The sequence below is a fragment of the Pleuronectes platessa genome, chromosome 14, assembly GCF_947347685.1.
Source record: "Pleuronectes platessa chromosome 14, fPlePla1.1, whole genome shotgun sequence".
NCBI classification, from domain to species: domain Eukaryota; kingdom Metazoa; phylum Chordata; class Actinopteri; order Pleuronectiformes; family Pleuronectidae; genus Pleuronectes; species Pleuronectes platessa.
Genome location: NC_070639.1, coordinates 10,487,422 through 10,506,904, shown reverse-complemented (window position 1 = coordinate 10,506,904; position 19,483 = coordinate 10,487,422). Strand labels below are relative to the sequence as shown.

Here is a 19,483-nt window from a genome sequence, read left to right as displayed (position 1 = left end):
CATGTTGCACTAACGTAGGTCGGTGTGCACATGAGTATGCAGGCTCGCACGCGGCATGTTTTCTTGGTCCTGGGACGCTGTCACAGATGCAACCTGAGATGCAGCTGATGATGAGCTTGAAGAAATGAGTTGTAAAAGGCAGATGCAGCTCTGGATGAGGTTTCTCTGGATCACAGAAAATAAAATAAACCTTGAATTTAGGACCATAAAAGCCGGATTTGAAAATGGATTGATTTCAATGAAGGAAGCTATTTTCTCTGTCTTAATCGTCCGCAACTCTGCCAGGTAAATGTTCCATTGTGTTGTTTTGTGTCTCATAAATCTATGTGGTATGTATCTGCCATGCAAAACCTATTTTGGCTGCAGATTTTGAAACTGGTCACCAGTCGCACATACAGTATCCGTGGTGATCAGTGGGTCAAACAAAGCGGTGCTTTCACATAAAGGTTTTTTTTTATACTCTAAGCCTCTTATCACCTCGGTCAGAGACGTACCGGCACAAATAACCTCACAGTATAACCAGTGTGAATTAACATGCACGCCAGACCTCACACATTAGATGTTTCAAATTTCAGCCCAAGCTTTTGCACAATGATGACAATCCAACTCTTACTTGGACAAAAACCTGGTTGGAGGCCGCAGCACAGGAGGAGGTCTCGGTGGAGGTGAGGGGGTTAGAGAGGGAAGGAAAGAAATGTACCCACTGCTGTGTTACCATGTTTGATTGCTGTGGTGAACAACTTGTTCTTACCGCCTTTCAATTCCTCTGAATGTGCCATTGATCCTAAGTGATGGTAAATCATGACCCCATGTTATTCCCTTATTCAACAATCTCTTCTAATCAAGCTGTGACAGTTACACACACACATATCAGTTTCCTGAAAATGCCTGGTCAAGATTCATGAAATATTCCCCGACTGTGAAAATGCAAAGTTGAGGAAGGTAAAACAAATATTCCTGGATCCGTCTCCTTTTTCGGATTCCCAACCAAAATGAATCCTTCCTGCAAACATCGTAGGCATTTGTTGAGTTCTTTTTGTGTCATTTTGCTTACTGACAAACAAACAGACAGTGAAGAAAACATCACCCTTTCAGCGGAGTCAATAAGAAAAGTTTAGATGAATGGCTCCCGAGTCAAGTCAAGGTGTCACGTTTAGCCACATCACGCAACGTGCACGCTTAGGGAACTTTATAATCCATGAAAAGCTGAGAAGAACTTTCTCATTTAACTCAAAATAATGTTTGTATGGAAAGAAATGAAATGCTTACTTTCACATTATTAGTAATAATTGTTTTTACACCCTCAATAAATCACTGATTGCATAAACTGTTATGTGTCATATGAACAACTTAATTATAAGTGATAATGTGTTGGCTCATCCAACACATTATCTGCCAGTTATTGCATCATCAGTTGCTGCTTTTCAACACCCAACCTGGAAGATTCCTTTTAGAAACTGAGAGGAGGCTGATGCTTGGCCCTGCCTTCACTATAGAGACACAATGAATGGCGCCTGCTGGGGAGCTTTGATCAGGACCATAATCCTGGTCCATGGCAACGCTGCAGGAGGAGCTGTGGCGTTCCAGAGAGGGATTTGTTTCTGGGTATGTTAGCGGGCAAACCTGGGCATGTCACAGGGGAGCGTCCAGGCTCTGGCAAGGACGCGGTTGGGCTGGAGGGGGTCGGAGGTGCTTCACACACAGAGAACAATGCTTTTCCATCGACACAGTCTCAACCGCTACAGGCTGGAGTGACTCTCTGGAAGTTATGAGTCAAATAAGAGTCACTGGTATTTTCAATTTTGCGAAACAAATAACTCCACACTCTGCAGTTGTATATCACATTTTGTGTGCTTGTAAAAAAACCTGAATGCATCTATCTGAATAATCTAATTTATAAATCAAAGGATTTCTTGCAACTTTAAAGCACCACTATGTCACTTTTACTGAGCAACAGCGCCCTCTGCAGCCATACATGATGATCACGATGATCTCCGACTTCAAGTTTTTGAATGTTTGATAAACCTTTGCAGGACATATTTTGGGCTTGTGAGAAAAAACTTGTGCGCCCCCATTTCATTGAAGCGTGAAGTGCTTGTAGCTGTTTGAATATTTTGTCGTGATTCAAATTTGTGCTGTAATATTTTCTGTAGAGCTGCTTCACAAATGTCCTATTTGCGCATGTGGAAACAACTGCAGGGTGAGAAACATATCTGTGATTCCATTGCTAGCACCAGGTAGAGTAAGAGGTGCCGATGCTTCCATGTCAGGACACAGTGGTTTATTTTGTTGACTTGCAGGCAATGTGGTGGTCTAGAGAAAACACAGAGACCATCGTTGACACCTGTATTTGTTAATTAGAACATCTTAATGTAAGACTTGATCCCTGGTAACCTCAGACGGACGACACGCGTCCCGTTTCATCCAGAGTCAGCTTCTCTTCTTTGACTCCTGCTTTTTGAGTATAAAATATTCACGCTCCTGGTAACCTGAGCGCGGCTGCAGTCCACCTGCTGCTGGGGCCGTCTGTCTTGAACCTGATCTTGGGAGAAACCTGAGAGCGATCGCCACGCTTTGGGTGAAACTGAGCCGGCGACAGGGAATCAGTCCTTCAAAGGGACGACAATGTAACTAATTTGATCCAAAACACACGAGAGGAAAGGTTTTTTTCCCCTTGTTTCTCTGCATCAGAGCTTTGGTTGCTAGATGATTACCTCAGGATGGGTTTATCCTTTCTGTTGACCTCATAGTGTGACTGTAGTCGTCAGAGTTTCCATCGGCAGAAGAGGAGATCAGTTAAAAGAAACACTGTTGTCAGTAATTGCTTTTCATCTCAATTTAAAGGGGACATCTTATAAAAAAACGTTTTAGAAAAATGGCAATATCACTGCAGTTTGGTTTTTCATCCTTTTTGCTATTTCGACCAAAGTATATGACAAATGTTTTAGTAAGGCCCAGAGAAACACATGTCAAATTGTTGAAAAGCGGCATTAACATGTCTCCTTTAAAAAATCCAAAAACATAAATATTTGATCTCTGCAACTTCTCATTAAGTTTAGTCTATTGGTTAATGTACTCAGGAACTACAGGTGCCGATGTTCATATTAATGAATACACATAGTGAAAATGGGCGTAAAGCATTCATGAGCCAAGTAGTGTGCAAAATGAAAATCAGTCTGATAGAAAGCATCAGTGCTGGTTTCACCTGGTTGTTCTCATCTCCATTAAAACTAGGCAGAATTTGAAACTGAAACATTTGGGTGCAAACACAATGAAGGGAAATGAGTTTATCACCTTTCCAAAAGACAAACTGCAGCAGCACAATGATTTTCACAACCGAGACACAAATGTGCTGAAGACAATTCTTAAAAAACGTGTTTTATAAAATGCAAACTGCATGTAACTAAACCACAACCTGTGTGTGTGTGTGTGTGTGTGTGTGTGTGTGTGTGTGTGTGTATGTGAATAAGGGGTGAACAAGGTCTTTCCCCACACACCGCTGACAGAAATGGTGACACTCCCTCATCAGGAATGACCCGGTGTATGAGGCTCACACTGTAAATCTCTGTGACATTTTAATAACACCTTCATGCTTCTTATTTCTGGCTGAGAAAAATGCAGCAGAGATTTCTCGTGCCGCACTCTGTTGATTACCAGCCCGCACTCTCTTTCCCATGGAGGTCATGCGTTTGAAAATAGAGATTATGTGTGTTTGTCTTTCCATTAAAGCAGGTGCTGTTATTCAGTGTATTTATTTGCACTGTGGACAGGGAGCGCGCCACCCAGTCCCCCGGGTGACCCTGCTGCAACACGATGCACCCGCACGGTCACAGCCTTCCTGCGCGGCATGGTTCACGTCACACCCCCCATCCCTCATCTGTGGAGGTGAAAAGTATCACGCACACACACACACACACACACACACACACACACACACACACACACACACACACACACACACACACACACACACACACACACACACACTCTCTCACACGCCTCCCTCCTCGGACGCACACGCCTCCCTGCGCACTCAGATGAAAACTTGGGCAGTCTGCTAAGGAGCGTTTCCCTGAGTGACTCGACCTTCCCGGGCTGCGCACCGACGGGTTGATGAACGGATCAGTGTGCGGGATTCAATCCAAGTCGGCCGTGTCGCTATGGGAACTTTGCCGCTATGTTAGAGAACACACCATCCACTCATCTGCTTTCTACTCACCTTAAAAGCTGTCGGAGTTTTACGCAATGGAGTCTGGAGCGGGACGAGGCGACGGGAACCACCGCGCGCTTTGGAGACACAGGTTTCTCTCTTTTTTTTTCTCTTTTCGGAGCTTTATCTTTTATTCCTTGATCTTTATCAACGTGTTTATTTCTTCTAAATAAGTCTTGTCCATCACTCTCATATTTGACCGTTCACCGACTGCGACTGGATGCAGCGCAGAGGAAACACATGGTTTAACGAATTTTTACGCATCGTTTCCAATGACTTAAATCTACCAATGATCAAGTCTGTTACAGGTGAAGAGCATAGAAGACGTAAAATACTCTATAAATGAATTTAGTAAATAATATTATACTATATTAGTATGTTTCAAAGAACCAGAATCGCCATTATTTCCCTATTCCCATGGATAATAGTCAAAATATTAATCTATCTATCTATCTATCTATCTATCTATCTATCTATCTATCTATCATTTCAAAGGGCTATTCCTCTTCTTCTTCTTCTTCTTCTTCTTCTTCTTCTTCTTCTTCTTCTTCTTCTTCTTCTTCATCTTCTTCTTCTTCTTCTTCTTCTTCTTCTTCTTGTTATTATTATTAAATATGCATTTCTTTCATTTTAGTGAAAATATTATATTTTATTCTACATTCACATATGCAGATCATAGACTGATACACAGAGTCATGGACATACAAAGACACAGACATAGCCCTTCTATACTGCACCCATGCAGGCTTTTTTAGATGTCATTTTGACATGTGTGACCAGTCTATGGAACCAACCTGCAGCCTAATCTGGACGTGTGTCGAGCTTGACGTGAGATTTCAGGGTCAGTAAATTGCATTCTAACTCAGCTTAAAGAATAAACCTATAAACGGATTACTGAGTGAGGAGGAATGTTTCAATATTGGCCCCTGAAGCGAGCTTTACATCTGGCAGCGGCCGCCTCTCTAATCTTAAAAGGGAAGCACAGAGATTGACAGGACAATGAAACGTTTTAACTCTTTTTTTGTAAAAAAGTATGTCAGACTTAGTTCAGAAAATGTATTAGTTATTTAAATAGATGCAACTGGAGGACACAGGGCCTCCCTTTACAGCTAAAAGCTTTGCTGCACACAGGTTAGGCCCGCCCTACATTTAAGTGAAACCTCCAAGGCCGCAGGTAGCTCAGGTATTACCTGCGGTTTAGGCTTCAGACACTCCTCGTGACTCGTGAACTGTCAAAACACGTCCATAAAACCAAACTCAGCCCGGGGGACGGGCCCTGTGCTCGTAGCTCATGGTGACCCCTCCATGGTAGGTGTTGGCCGACCTTTCCTGACCTCTGCAGGGTTTTCTCCTGAGCTGAGATCGATGGATCCAGGATTTTGAAAAACGGGCGGAAATGCCTCTCTCTGCCGGCTTTTCCTGCAGGAAGCAGCAGAGCTGTGATCTAAAATAGGAAAGTGACGAAAGGCCCTGGACAGGATCTCCAGACATTTCCCACACATGCTGCCCAGAGGTCCTCATTGTTCTGTTAACATCATTACTTTTTGGAAATAGGTCACTCCCGACTAACTCTATTACTAATCGAATAGTTCTTCATGTCACTGTGAGGTTTATTTACTTATCATGTCCTAATCTGATTTAGTTTGTCAGTATATATTTACCCCACTTTTTTTGATTCATTCTGTAATCTAACTAAACAAAGCCCTCAGGTTATCTTAGTCACTCCACAGACAATGACGTGACACGATTCCTAACAACACGCTACTCATCTCAACACTCACCTGTCTGCCTAATTCCATCAATGCAAGTGGTCACACATAGTCTCAGCGACACGTACCTGAGTCACGGCAGCGTTTTCCCCAGAGTCTGTGCGAGTTCCAGCTCAGAGCATCAGGTGATAGCACGGCGCATCATTAAACCTGCAACATGTCAGTGCAGCGCGGCTTTCAGCCTCATAAAAATGCCTTTGGCAGGAGTGACAAACAGTTGTTTAGTGATTCTCTCCGAAGTGCCATAAATAACCCGGATGATTGCACATCATTTGTCCCTGAGTGAAACTGTAAATGATAGCTCTGCTGTGTTTCACTCGCAGTGTCTCGGTCTTGTGCACAGATGTGTGTGACACAGCGGTGTGTGTGTGTGTGTGAGCAGGTGTTGGCTGCTTCACTTCTGTGGTGACGCAGTGCTTGTGGAAACTGAGGATAAGCAGAAACACACACACTGACAGGCTTCCTGTCCCACACGCCAAGTCTCGACAGCTCAATTTGTTTTGTGGTGGGAACAAAAAATACTTAATTAATCTCGGTTAGATCTGATCTTGATTAAATTGTGATCTTCTCTTCCATCGATGTGTGCCTGGGGTCCTTTTCCTTTTTGGTATAATATAAATTCAGCTCAAATGACATCCATGCTCCCACTGTTTCCTCTCAGAGGTTCCTGTGACAGCACCACACTGTGGTGACTACAAGCCCTACAACAGTTGAGTGAATTATAGATCAGGGAATAGAACCAGCACTTCACATTAATGTGTCTCCCCGGTGCCCAGTGTGTTTCCTGTTCTGCAGCTCAGTGGAGGGCTGTGTGTTTCATTCTCAAACGTCTTCAAACCCATCATGTCTTCTTGTTTTTTCTCTCCTCAGGATGTGTGTGTAAGAGTAGACAGACCGGGGCCAGTCATGGAGCCTGAGCTAAACTGCAGCTCCCACTGTGATTCCCCTCTGTGCTTCATCCACGCAGGGGTCAACAGGCAGGAGGGTCTTGACATTCTGCAGAGACTATGCAGCCTCAGCACGGTAAGTTACATCCGCCAAGGAGTCTATGTTGGTTTGTTTGTTTGTTTATTTGTCAGAAGCATTACTCAAAAATTACTTCACCAATTTGCATGCAACTTCGTGTAATGGGACATGGGCCTTGGAAGACATCATTCAATTTTGGTGCAGATCTGGACAAAGGAGCAGAAGCAGGAAATGTTGTCACGTTCTTTAACATTGTGAGATAGTAATTTCTTCTGACATTTTCACCCATTTTCCAAGGAACCTTCCAGGTAAATTGATTTAAAAACATCTTGCATATTTGGGGGACTGATATCAACCAGTCTGCACAATTTGGTGCAGCTTGACCTCTCCTGAATTTAAGGCGTCTGTTGGGCCTTTGCGGAGGAATTCGAATTCCTCTCTGTCTCCGTTGCACACACAAACACACATGCACATGCAAAAGTAAATCTATTAATATGGTGTACATATGATGCTTGAGGTATGAAAATGCCATGTACACACGCATTTGTCTGTGTATTTATATACTGTATATGTACATGCAAACACAAAAAAAAACACAGTGCGGCTGACATACCCCCAGGCTCATACATGTCCACATGTTTGCAGACAAAGCTCCATAAAATCCAGCTTTTCTGACCAGCAGAATATTCCTGGGCCATCCAAAAGGTTAAAGGGTAAATAGAAACCCTGTAAGTGATGTAGATATTTCAGTTGAATGTTTATTATAGATATTATTTTGACTCAGTAACAAGTCAATTCAATTACAATTACAAAGTTAATCCGGCATTTTAAAACCACCTTTAAAAGTTTTCTTTGTCCACTATTTTATGTTGGTGAATTGTCTGAAGATTAAGGATGCACAGACTCAAATCAAACACATCACATGGGTTCTAAATCTACTCAAGAGGTCGGTTCAGCTGTTGGGATCTGGAGAGGTTAATGGGAAGGACTGGCGCAGCTATGTTTAGTATCGTCACAGTCACTGGTGCCTTTAAGAGAAGAGCGAGTGGAGATCAGCAACATGAGGCAGGAGCGTGTAATGTGACTTTCCAAATAGAAACGAAAGCAGCAGAGGCGCCGCGTCTGGAAACACAAACACACTCCTCTCCGCTCTGCAACACACAGAATCTAGGTGAGTTATCTCTTTGATTTCGTTCGTGCTTCATGTTGATCATTTATGTGTCGGTCTCAAAGTGTAGATCTTCACCCAGGGGAAAGAGAAGAGGGAGCTGTTTGTGCTTTGTTATGGTAATGCTTAATGAGACAAGATAGAGTTTGAATGTACTGTTTTATTTAGTTTTAACGTCTAAACGGTCCGTCTTTATTATTGTATGTTTTACTCCCCTGACATTAAAAGTGGCTGCTACAATGAAACATCCTCTGAGGAAATTTAACACCGTACATTTGTTACTATTCGTGGAAGCAGTTGGCTCATGAGGAACAACTGTATTCAGCACTCATAGTACAGTGCAAAGAAAAAAACATACCAGGAATGCAGCCAATTTATTCTCTAAAATCCCACCTGCCTTTCTCTCTGGATGTGTTCCCAGATATGGCGTCTGCCGGCAGTGTGTTGTCTAAGGAGCAGCTCCTCTGCCCCATCTGTCTGGATCTGTTCGACCAGCCGGTCTCCACTCCTTGTGGGCACAACTTCTGCAGAGACTGCGTACAGGGATACTGGAAGAGCGCGAATGTGTCGCAGTGCCCCATGTGCAAGCAGAAGTTCCCCCGGAGGCCCGAGCTCAAAGTGAACACCTTCATTTCAGAGGTGGCCTCCCAGTTCAAGAAGTCGTTGGAGAAAAAAGACAAAAGCGAAGCCAGCGCAGGGGGCCGATGTTCGGGAAACGTTTCATGTGACGTGTGCGTCGGGAAAAGAGTCAAGGCTCAGAAATCCTGCCTGGACTGTTTGGCCTCCTTCTGTGAGACCCATCTGGAGCCTCATCATGTTCTAGGCACCTTCAAAAAACACCGGCTGGTCAATCCCACGATGGACATGAGAGACAGAGTGTGTGAGAAGCACGAGAAACTCCTGGAGCTGTTCTGCAGCACCGACCAGTCGTACGTGTGCCAGCTGTGCATCAAGAGAGACCACAAGGCACATCGCACGGTTCCCATTGAAGACGAGAGCAGAGAAAAGAGAGCTCAGATCATGAAGGTAAACCAAGAGGTGGAAGAGAGGATCCGAGGTCGACAGCAGAAAATCAGCAAAATTGACAAAACCTTTGAGCTCAGCAAAGGAAGCACAGAAAGAGAGCTTGAGGATAGTTTGCAAGTCTTCACCAAACTGCTGCAGATTGTCCAGAGAGGACAGACGGAGGTGGTGGAGGCGATCGGTGCAAAGCAGAAACAAGTTGAAAGCAGGGCCAGGGGACTCGTCGCTGAGCTGGAGCAGGAGATCGATGAGCTGAGGCGAAGAAGCACAGAGCTGGATCAGCTCTCACACTCTGATGATGACTTCTACCTTCTCCAGAGCTTTCCAGCTTATTCCGCACCACCAGCCACCAAAGACTGGTCCGACACTGAGGTGGAGAGCGCTGTGTACGTGGGCACGGTGAGGAGAGCGGTCCGGAGAGTGGTCACTCAGCTGGAGGAGACCGTCAAGACTGAGGTGAAGAGGCTGTGTGAGAGCGAGTTTCGGCGGGTTCAGCAGTTTGCTGTGAATGTGACTCTGGACATGGACACGGCCCATCCCAAACTGGTGCTGTCTGAGAACAGGAAACAGGTCCATCACGGGGATGTGGCGCTGAGCCTCCCTGACAACCCCGAGAGATTCTACCCCGGTGTTAGTATTCTGGGGAAGCAGGGTTTCTCCTGTGGCAGGTTCTACTACGAGGTCCAAGTGAAAGGGAAGACAGAGTGGGATATCGGAGTCGGGCTGGAATCCGTCAACAGAAAAGGAGGAAGTATGCTCAACCCCGAAGGAGGCTACTGGACCCTGGGGATGAGAAGGGACAAGAGCTACTGGGCGCTCAGCAGCACTCCGGTCTGCGTGCCGCTGGTCGAGAATCCGCTGAGAGTCGGGGTCTACGTGGATGTGGAGTGGGGGCAGGTCTCTTTTTACAATGCGGAATCTGCCTCCCATATATACTCCTTCACTGGGTACTCCTTCAAGGAGCGACTCTTCCCCTACTTCAACCCACGGCGAAATCATGGTGGCATCAACTCTGCACCTCTGATCATCTCGCCTGTCAACGTCTAAAAATCGGCTCGAATGCTTTTGGCTCTTTTTGTATCATTACTTCTACCAAGGAGGTTATGTTTTCGTCTGTGTTTGTTTGTTTGTTTGTTTGTTTGTTCGCAGGATTACGCGAAAACTACCAGACAGATTACCAGGTTGGAAAGATGTGGTATGGGTCACGGAAGAAACCACTAACTTTTGGTGCAGATCTGGATCAGGGGGAAGATCCAAGATTATTTTTTCTCTTTCTTAAACATTTTGAAATAGGGCATTATCCCACAAAATAATTCATGGCTCTTGATGGAAAATATGTTCAGTGGACGGATGATTACATGCAATTTGGTGCAGATCCAGATAAAAATGTGTGTTTTCCTTTAAATGGCGATTGTTGGGCCTTGGTGGAGAGATGTTCTCTACTGAGTGCCCCTTGGTTAGAGTTAGAAAATCTTTCACATGATGATTCTTGCTCTGTTTTATTTAATAAAGTTCCGTTCACTCGAATGCACCCTGTTCACTCTTTTCTGTTTCTTTTCCAACAAAGTGAAAGTTTTGAATACATCTAAACAATACTCCAACGACATTGATGTATAAAAACGACATGTCCGATATATCAGATGTGATTCTAAGACGTGTCCATGTGCATGTGTGTGTGTGCACAGCTGGCAGTGGAGCTCCCGAGGCGCTCGCTCTCCCCGGTGCTCAGTGCTGTGGTGTGGACGCTGCTCTCCGGTGGCATCCTGCTGGCCTTCTGCTTCCTCCTCTTCACGCTGCGCTTCAAGAACAACAGGTGCAGTAAAAAATATAGATAAACACGCAGTATAAAAACTCTAATAATTAATTTACTGAAGGTTAATTGTCGCATTTGTCGTGTCCCCAGGATAGTGAAGATGTCCAGTCCTAATCTGAACATCCTGACTCTGGTGGGGAGTCTCCTCACCTACAGCAGTGGCTTCCTATTTGCCGTGGATGAACGCACACACTGGCAGGGTGGAGCGTCTTCGGCTGTGATCCAAGTAAGCGCTCGCGCCACATCACCCTGTTCATCATACAGTTGGATAAATCTCAGTCAGGAAATGCTGCAGCGTTTTCTCCTACTTTACAGGCTCGAACCTGGACCCTGTGTGTCGGCAGTACCCTGGTGTTCGGCCCGATTTTGGGGAAGACGTGGAGACTGTACCGGGTTTTCACCCAGCGACTGCCCGACAAGAGAGTGGTGAGGCCTGCTCTTCACTCACTCCTCCCTCCATCATGCATGCAACTTTTAGACCTTTTTTTTAACATTTGGTAAACAGTTTGAACTTTAGGCTGGGTTTCTGCAGAAGCAAAGCAGACATGGGGTCTAAAATAGTATCGGTAAAAAATATAGTTTGAATATAGGTCAACATATTTTCTGTAATTTTCATATTTATTTGTTTATATTTCTTTAGTATATAATGGCATATCTCGAAATACTTCAGTTGAAATTAAACCAATGACGAATAAGCAAAGAGATATAAATAAATTCTGTCACATGTTTTCTATTATGCAAAGCTGGATCAACTTACACAGTGATTCTTAGTCCAATGCATCACAGTCAGAGACTCATAGTATCCACTGAGTGTTGGGAAACACAGAGGTAGCTCTCGATAAAACAAGCTTGTTTTTTTGATGCGATCTCTATTTGACGCCGATTTCTGTCTCAGATCATCCGAGACATCCAGCTGATGGGCTTGGTGGCTCTGTTGATCCTGGTGGACCTGCTGGTTCTCACCTTCTGGAACCTCACAGACCCCATCAGGTGTTCACGGTCTGTCGCAGCTGCTGTCAAGGTAGAATCGAACGGGGATTTTGCAAAGAATGGAAGAACAGTGTGGGGACCATTGTGTCAACTAAGTATTCCGAAAATATAATCAGATTTAAAGTCATTACTGAAGCGTTTTATTTTCTGATGTAGGTGGTGGACAGAGACGTTTCCTACACATTGTCACAGATGGACTCTTGCTCTTGTGTCTACTCAGATCTATGGGCTATCATTATTGCTGTTCAGAAGGTAAGTCATCTCAGACTTAACCTGCATTAGCTGAGGGATTTCAACTTGTTGCTTCACATCATCTTTGCCCTTTGTCTCCTCCATCTTTCCTCAGGGCAGTCTCCTCCTCTATGGCACTTACCTGGCAGGGTTGACCAGCAACGTCAGCCACCCTCCAGTCAACCAGTCTCCCACCATCATAACCGCCGTCACCCTGGTCACCCTCTCCTCGGCTGTGGTCATCCCTGTGTCCGTCTTCTTGCACGCTTGGCCCAACCTGGTCTACAGCACCGTGGCTGGAGCCATCTTCATGTGCACACTAGCCACTAACTGTATGCTGTTTGTGCCTCAGGTCAGAGGAAAACAAACACAAGATGCATGAGTGTGCTGAGGAAGAAAGAAACTTTATTCACCTGAAATGCTTTTGAAGTGTCGTGGGAGGATTTTAGTCTGGAAACCGTCTGTGGATATAGACAGTTAATCAGACAGACATATGACAAACAGACAGACGAATCACAGATACTTGTATGACTTCCCTTTCTTGTTTCGACATAACCGGTAAACGTTGTGAGTGACTTTGGTGCCCGCTCCGCCCTATTTCTAAATGCGCCGACTCTTTCACAGGAGGGTGATTCACACAGAAAGTGTTTATGAGTCAAAATTACGTAGGCTGCGGCAAACGGATTTACGACTCTCCGGGTTTCTGCGAGTTGGTTTATGTGACGGTACAGGAATGCCTCCTCACTGGAGAGAGGAAGGAAATATCTGAACGATGAGTAACCCACTCAAACACACCTGGTCAAACATCCCGGTGACGTTTACTTTTAACCTGTGTATTTCTACATGTTACACCCTGAACAGGTCGCTATAATATAAGGAATGACAATAAAGGAGAAGTTCGGCTCTACTTTGGCTGAGTTCCACATGTACACCCGCACACACTGATTTCATTACTCCTGCACATCAATTGAGTTAACACAGCGCAACATTTTCACACTAACAGTGTAAAGCCCGTCCTGACTGCATATCTGTGACCAACCCTAGAGCACTTAAAGTGAGAAAGGAGACAACAAGTTGACTCGGTAAGCAACCAATAGCAATAAAAAAAGGAAACCAGTTCACCCCACGGGTAATACACGTACCAGGATGTTTTTCTGCTATCAGCTCATTCTCCAGGGCGGAGAAGGAAGAAAAAGCAACCCTAGCAATTGAAATTGAAAGAAAATAGTCAAGTGGCAAGAGCAGCAAGTGGCCCACTGGTGCTCTGCAGGGAAACAAATATAAAAAACCTTAAAATAACACTTTGCTGCAACTACATTATAATTCATACAGATTTTCCAAGATTTTTCAAGACTAAACTTTAAAATACCAGGCACAACAATTTACTGTCCTGCTGACAACCAGCGCTGCCTTCAACCCTGCAGGTAAACAAACCTGAAGTACACAAGAACAATAAATCTCCCACAACACAAAACACTGAAAACAGTGTTCCCTGCACGCCAGAATGGAATGAGGTGTGCACCTAAACGACCTGCAAACAGCCCTGCATCTACAACTCTTACTACTTGTCCTCCTCCCTGCTTTCAGTTTTTTTTTTTTTTATCTCACTGCTTCCTGCCATGTTTAGCTGAAAGTCAGGCAGACGATCTGTGCATTCTTTAACGCCTCCAAACCTTCTTACACAGCTGACCCAGTGGCGGCAGTTTGAAGAGGATCAGAACAACCCGGGTCAGATGGCGAAGTATTTCAGCAGCCCCAGTAAGAGCCAGCCGTCTGCGTACAGCCAGGATGAGATCTACTACCTGCTGGGCGAGAACAACTCCATGAAAAAACTCCTCAATGAGGTACTGCAGCAGTTCTTATCTGCTTCTTAACAAGTAGGAATTAGAAGTTTACTGAATCTCTATGAGCATGTCGATGTTTTTCTCATAATGCAACAACAAAGATTTTTTGTTGTTGTCAGCTATTTAGATTACACTTCTCTTTAACATTATTGCTGGTGGTGTCTGACATTAGAAAGCACAGTGGGATATATTGAAGCTCAATCATACTCGTGGTAATGTTTATCTGTCCGTCAATCTTCCACTTTGGTCCCAATCTCGGAGCCCATTGGCTGTCATCTGACATGCAGGGTTTGTTAATAGAGATCACTTTGGTCCAGACTGAAATATCAGCAGCTGCAAAATGGATTGCCATTGAATTTTTCCAGTTAGTGACCAAATGCAAAACTACATGCAAAACCAGTTGTACTCCCATTGACCTTGGCTGTTCCTTACATTTAGTGCTACTCATTCAGACAAAGCCTTTTCATATGAGGTAGACTGAAGGAACTGAGGGTTTCAATAGCATTACAAAAGCATGCCGATGACATTTTAATAGAGTCGAAAATATAATATATATATATATACAATTTGTGCTTAATAATATTACATTTAACATTTCAGTCAGAAAACTGCAAATCTTGTTGAGATATCGAATTTTTTTCTACATCTAAAAATATTTTTTGTGTTTATAATTTGTAGAAAAACGCTGTGATTGACAGCCTCCAGGAGCAGGTTGGCAACGCCAAGGACAAACTGCTGCGCCTCATGTCAGCCAGCCAGTCGTGCGAGGACCAGAACATGGACTCCTCTGCCACCAACCTCAACTCCTCCTCCACTCAGACCACGGAGCTTCAGTCCGACGGCCCCTCTTCTTCTTCTCTACCTCAGAGAGTCGCTAAATCTCAACTCTCACCTCCTCACCTCACTGCTGCTGCTGTTTCGTCACACGGCATTACGCTGTCGTCAGAGTGTCCCGATGCTCCGAACTCCTCGAACCCCAGGACGGCTTCCTCCCCGCTATCTCACGATGTGTATGCGGATGAAAATCTAAAGAGTGTGTCGATCCCTGGCTCTACAGACAAAGACACAAGAACAGGGGGGGATCTCAAACAGCCCGTGTCCCTCCCGTCCTCTGGAATACCTCGGACAGCAGAGCAGACCGTCAACTTTGTCACGTCCCTACAGGGCCGTAGAGGGTTGAACCCCTTTCCAGTTGAAACTTTTAGCAACTATTGTGGCCAGGCATCTCAGCTGAGGCCGACTGGCTTTGTGAGCAGTGAGCAGTTGCAGGAGATCCTCCATGAGCTCAGCCTGGATGCGGTCTTGGAAGGCGCACTGCGATCTCCCAGTCAAACAGCCAGGACGCCCTCTGAGTCAAAATTCTCTGCACTCTCGCCACTGTCCCTGCGGACGCCACGCTCCCCTCATCCGCCCGTCCTCTTCCGTTACCCCAGCATCTCCCCGTACGCCATGAGAAAACGTCGGCCGCCGTTCAACTCTTCCAGAAGAGGTTTGACGCCTCCCTGCTTCTACACCGGATGTGGGAAGATAAAGGAAAAGTATGAACGCCAACATCCAGGGGGGAACCATGACAAGGCGACTGTGGATGGGACCTTCCTCCAGGTCAATAACAGTGACCTTGGGCTGCAGGAGGAGGATGAGGAGGAGGCAGAAAGCCATAAAGCCCAAAGAAAGAGTCGGAGGAGCGTTTCGAGGTGTCACAGATGTTCAGCGTTGCGCTGCACAGAAAACAATCACACAGATCCGCCTGATGTGGAGGCAGGTGGGGATAATGAGCAGCACCACAGACGCATTAGAGACTCCTGTGGGTACTGGGACTCAGACTCCAGCAGCTCAACAGACTACTGTTACTACCATCGTCCGTACTGCGACTCCTGCCTGCAGCGGGGCTCGCTCCTCTCCTCCTCGGACTCCTCGGACTCCTCGGACAGCGAGTACGAAAGCTTCGCCAGCCTGTACCGCTCCTCGCACCCTGTGGTGTTCAAAGAAGACCTCAAACCCACCTTTGTATGAGCACGGGTTCACTGCACTTTACAGGGCCATGCCTTTTTACCATTGGAATCATGTCGTAAATTGTATTAAACATATGGCAAATTCGTATCGTATATAATTTGAGTGAATATGTCCTGCTGTTTACTTTTTAAAATATTACTTATGGTCTTATTTCTGCTGTCACATGAAACCCTTTCATTCCAAAACTGTCTGAACCATAGAACACTAACGTGAAATTAGTCACACCATCACTAACGTCGATATAATATACCCGATACAAAATGCTAATGATCAAAATATATTAATGTACAACAATACATGGCAATTTGAAGTACTCTTCTTTTCGCGGATGTAACATCTCATAAAACGGGAAAAAGGTATCATGGGGGACCCTATAAAAAGGATCTAAAATTAGTACAAAATTAGGGGGTCGTTAAAGAAAAATCCCCCCCAAAAAAAATAATAGAGCTGGAAAATTGTTCTCCGGTCCAGCCGTTCTTGGGACATGTCTGGTGAAGGCACAGTCTCCCTGCATCATTTACAACTTATATCATATTCAACAAATATTTTACCCTCTATCACTAACTCCGGGTGAAAAAATTACCCGAACACGTGCCTATTGGAAAAAACAGGGATGGGAGCAGGGAAACTAGCCGACCTTCTATGGCGTCAGTGAGCAGACTGAAGCTACCCAAGGACCCACGCCACTCAGACAGCAGCCACACAATGAGAATCCCACGATCACACTCGCTCGGCTAAAGAACACCCGACGTTAGTGTTCTAGGGCTAAGCCAGCCATTTAGAGTAGAGAAAAACAAAGAAAATCTAATTGAAAAGTTTTCACGTGACAGTTATTAGTTATGTTATATTTATTTTAATATTTATTAGCGGTTGTTTTGGGAGTACAGAGTCATTTTCTGTCTCTTTTATTGTTTCTCACTGTCAAATGCGTTAATGAAAATGTTGCACTGCCATTTTGTTGCATAATCTGCATTTTGTTGTTTACTTTAAGTTTTAAAGGCCCTGCGTTGTCTGTACAACACAGCACTTGTCGTCACATGCTTCCCATCCACAGCTGGTTTATGGGACACCGCACGCTGTCAGAGCAACTGGTGTAAACAGGTCACTGGTACATTTCTACACTTTTCCCAGTACCATTGTATTGTTTTTAATCAGATCCTCAAATCATCAGCGGTTTTCTCTAGAGAAAGACCACATCACTTCATATTCATGCTGCATCTTCACCTCTTTTAATACGACATATAACAGGAAGGAAAACTACTTCACCCCAAGGGCAATACTTTAATACTATATAATACTATAATAAAAAATGTACTGCATAAATAACAGACAGACAAACAGAAAGTGATTTAAACTGTTGGTCTGGCATAAAGCAGGATTAGTCTGTCAGGGGGGGGACAAAAAGCAGACTCTCTTAATGTTAACCTTAATCATTACCAAAATACTTCCTAAAGACAGATTCTGGAGTTTTATTATATCTCTCCAGCACAGACAGAAACAGAATCAGCACCCAGCTCCCCCTGTTATTTTAAATGTCTCTTTCCTAATGTACCCATCTCTTTATCTCCCTCTAGCCCTCTATCTTCTCTCTGTATTTTAATTTTTTCCCTTCATCTAATGGGAAAACGTGAGTTCGCCTGGGGAGATGCTGGAAAAGCAGCTTCTTGCGTTACTTCAGCTCGGCTGCTTGGTTTTTGAGACGCTGTTTCTCTCTATTCTGCATGTGGACCATTGAGGGGCAGCCTGGGAGAAATTCCCTTTGATAAAGAGCAGAGTATTAATAAACCACACAAAAGACTGACTACCAGCATCTTTCTGGAGAGGGAACTACTTTCCTGCCAAGCCCAGATAAGTGACCTGCATTCTGTCTCAGATCAGAAAACAGTGGAGCAAATGTAGAATTGTGGAATAAAAATAGTTTATCATACTTATAAATATTTCTCCAAGTAACGCAACAGACATTCCACACTTATTGCAAAAATAGAAATAGATGAAGATTAGTTCCAATAGACTTCACCCCAGATGGATTAAGGTCATTAGAGACGCACAAACGATTTCTAATAAGTAATTCTTTGTACTGGGTCAAGTTGTAAGTAGTTTTATTAATAGTAAATAAATCATCTGCTAATGCTTTGTTGATCACTTAAAAGCCTTTGACATGAACATTTTTTGGATGGGAACCAGATTGCAAAAATCGCAGTGTCTAATTTATGCAAAGAGCCGTTTAGGATTGGGAGCAAAAGTCAAATATTAACAACTTGGTAAACGTTTATTCATGGCTCATCGACATTTATAACAGAGGCATAAACAATAACAATTTGCCAAGAACCAAAATAAATAGCTAGTATCAACTGATATTAATCTAAAGCGTTGGTACAGGTTCAACGTTCAAGGTCTAGCTGTCCATATAAAGCCACAAACATAAAATGGAGAGGAAAAGATAATGGTATTGGTATCTTAAATTGCACAGAAGACCTGCAAACGCACCATTTAGTCCTATATTCAAAATTTGAAGGTAAATAAATTGCATATAGTGTTGCCTTAAAGGGATAGTCCATTAAAAAAAATGTATTGGCTCATTATCTACTCAGCCCTGTGCCGATGGAGGGGTGGGTGAAGTGTTTGAGTCCACAAAACACTTCTGAGGTTTCAGGGGTAAACAGCCTTGCAGCCAAATCCAACATAATGACCGCTACTTTTAAAATATAGACCAAGCACATGATGTCATTTCGAGTCAAATTTGTAGTTTTTTACATTCGAAGAAATGGTCCACATTTACTTCAATTGTATTGGATTTGGCTGTAACGCTCTTTACCCCTGGAACTCCAAAAGGGTTTTGTGGACTGCAACACTTCACCCACCCCTCCACTAGTAGAGTGGTGAGTCGATAATGAGTGCATTTTCATTTTACGGTGGACTATCCCTTTAAATTGTGCAGAAGACCTTGACATGTTCAAGGGACAGTCACCATCTTGCCCTATATTCTAAAATTCTAATGTAGTAAAAGTTGCATATAGTGTTGCTTTAAGGGCCCATAGATAAATATGTAAAGATCAAACTGAGCCGGTTAGAGAGCTGCTGTGACGGGGCGGCCATGCACATACTCCCACGTACATGATCATGACTTATATGAGTTTAAAAGTGTTGAGGAGGGACTGGGGGGGGGGGACTTGTGGGACTAACATAGCAACAGTGCTGCATGAGCACCGGTGCACTGTGACAGCTGGGGCCGCCTGAACTGACAGGCCGCTCCTGGAGCTCCCATTGGCCGACGGAGTCATCAATCCCGGGTGCAGGCCCGCCCCTTGTCCCTGTGGCGGCACTGGGAAAAAAGCTTTAGAAGTCACGAGGGCGGTGCCAAGCAAATTGGGCCATGTGGTGCTGGAGAGCCGCGTTCCTATTGGCTCAGAGCAATAAGGTCAACGCCCATTGGTGAAGGAAAGTCTCCCTGATTGG

At 44.4% G+C, this 19,483-nt stretch overlaps 2 protein-coding genes across 2 annotated transcripts; both read left to right on the top strand.

Moving 5' to 3' along the window:
- The first annotated feature begins 4,052 nt into the window (after positions 1–4,052).
- On the top strand, positions 4,053–18,115 carry gpr156 (G protein-coupled receptor 156). Its single transcript, XM_053440704.1, has 10 exons — positions 4,053–4,301; positions 6,850–7,002; positions 10,822–10,949; positions 11,040–11,175; positions 11,265–11,375; positions 11,845–11,970; positions 12,096–12,191; positions 12,286–12,522; positions 13,856–14,014; positions 14,693–18,115. The coding sequence occupies exons 2-10, from the start codon at positions 6,886–6,888 to the stop codon at positions 16,025–16,027; spliced, it is 2,445 nt and encodes an 814-aa protein (XP_053296679.1). The 5' UTR covers positions 4,053–4,301; positions 6,850–6,885; the 3' UTR covers positions 16,028–18,115.
- LOC128456507 (E3 ubiquitin-protein ligase TRIM68) lies at positions 7,867–10,540 on the top strand. Its single transcript, XM_053440706.1, has 2 exons — positions 7,867–8,116; positions 8,535–10,540. The coding sequence occupies exons 1-2, from the start codon at positions 7,924–7,926 to the stop codon at positions 10,181–10,183; spliced, it is 1,842 nt and encodes a 613-aa protein (XP_053296681.1). The 5' UTR covers positions 7,867–7,923; the 3' UTR covers positions 10,184–10,540.
- Positions 18,116–19,483: the final 1,368 nt, after the last annotated feature.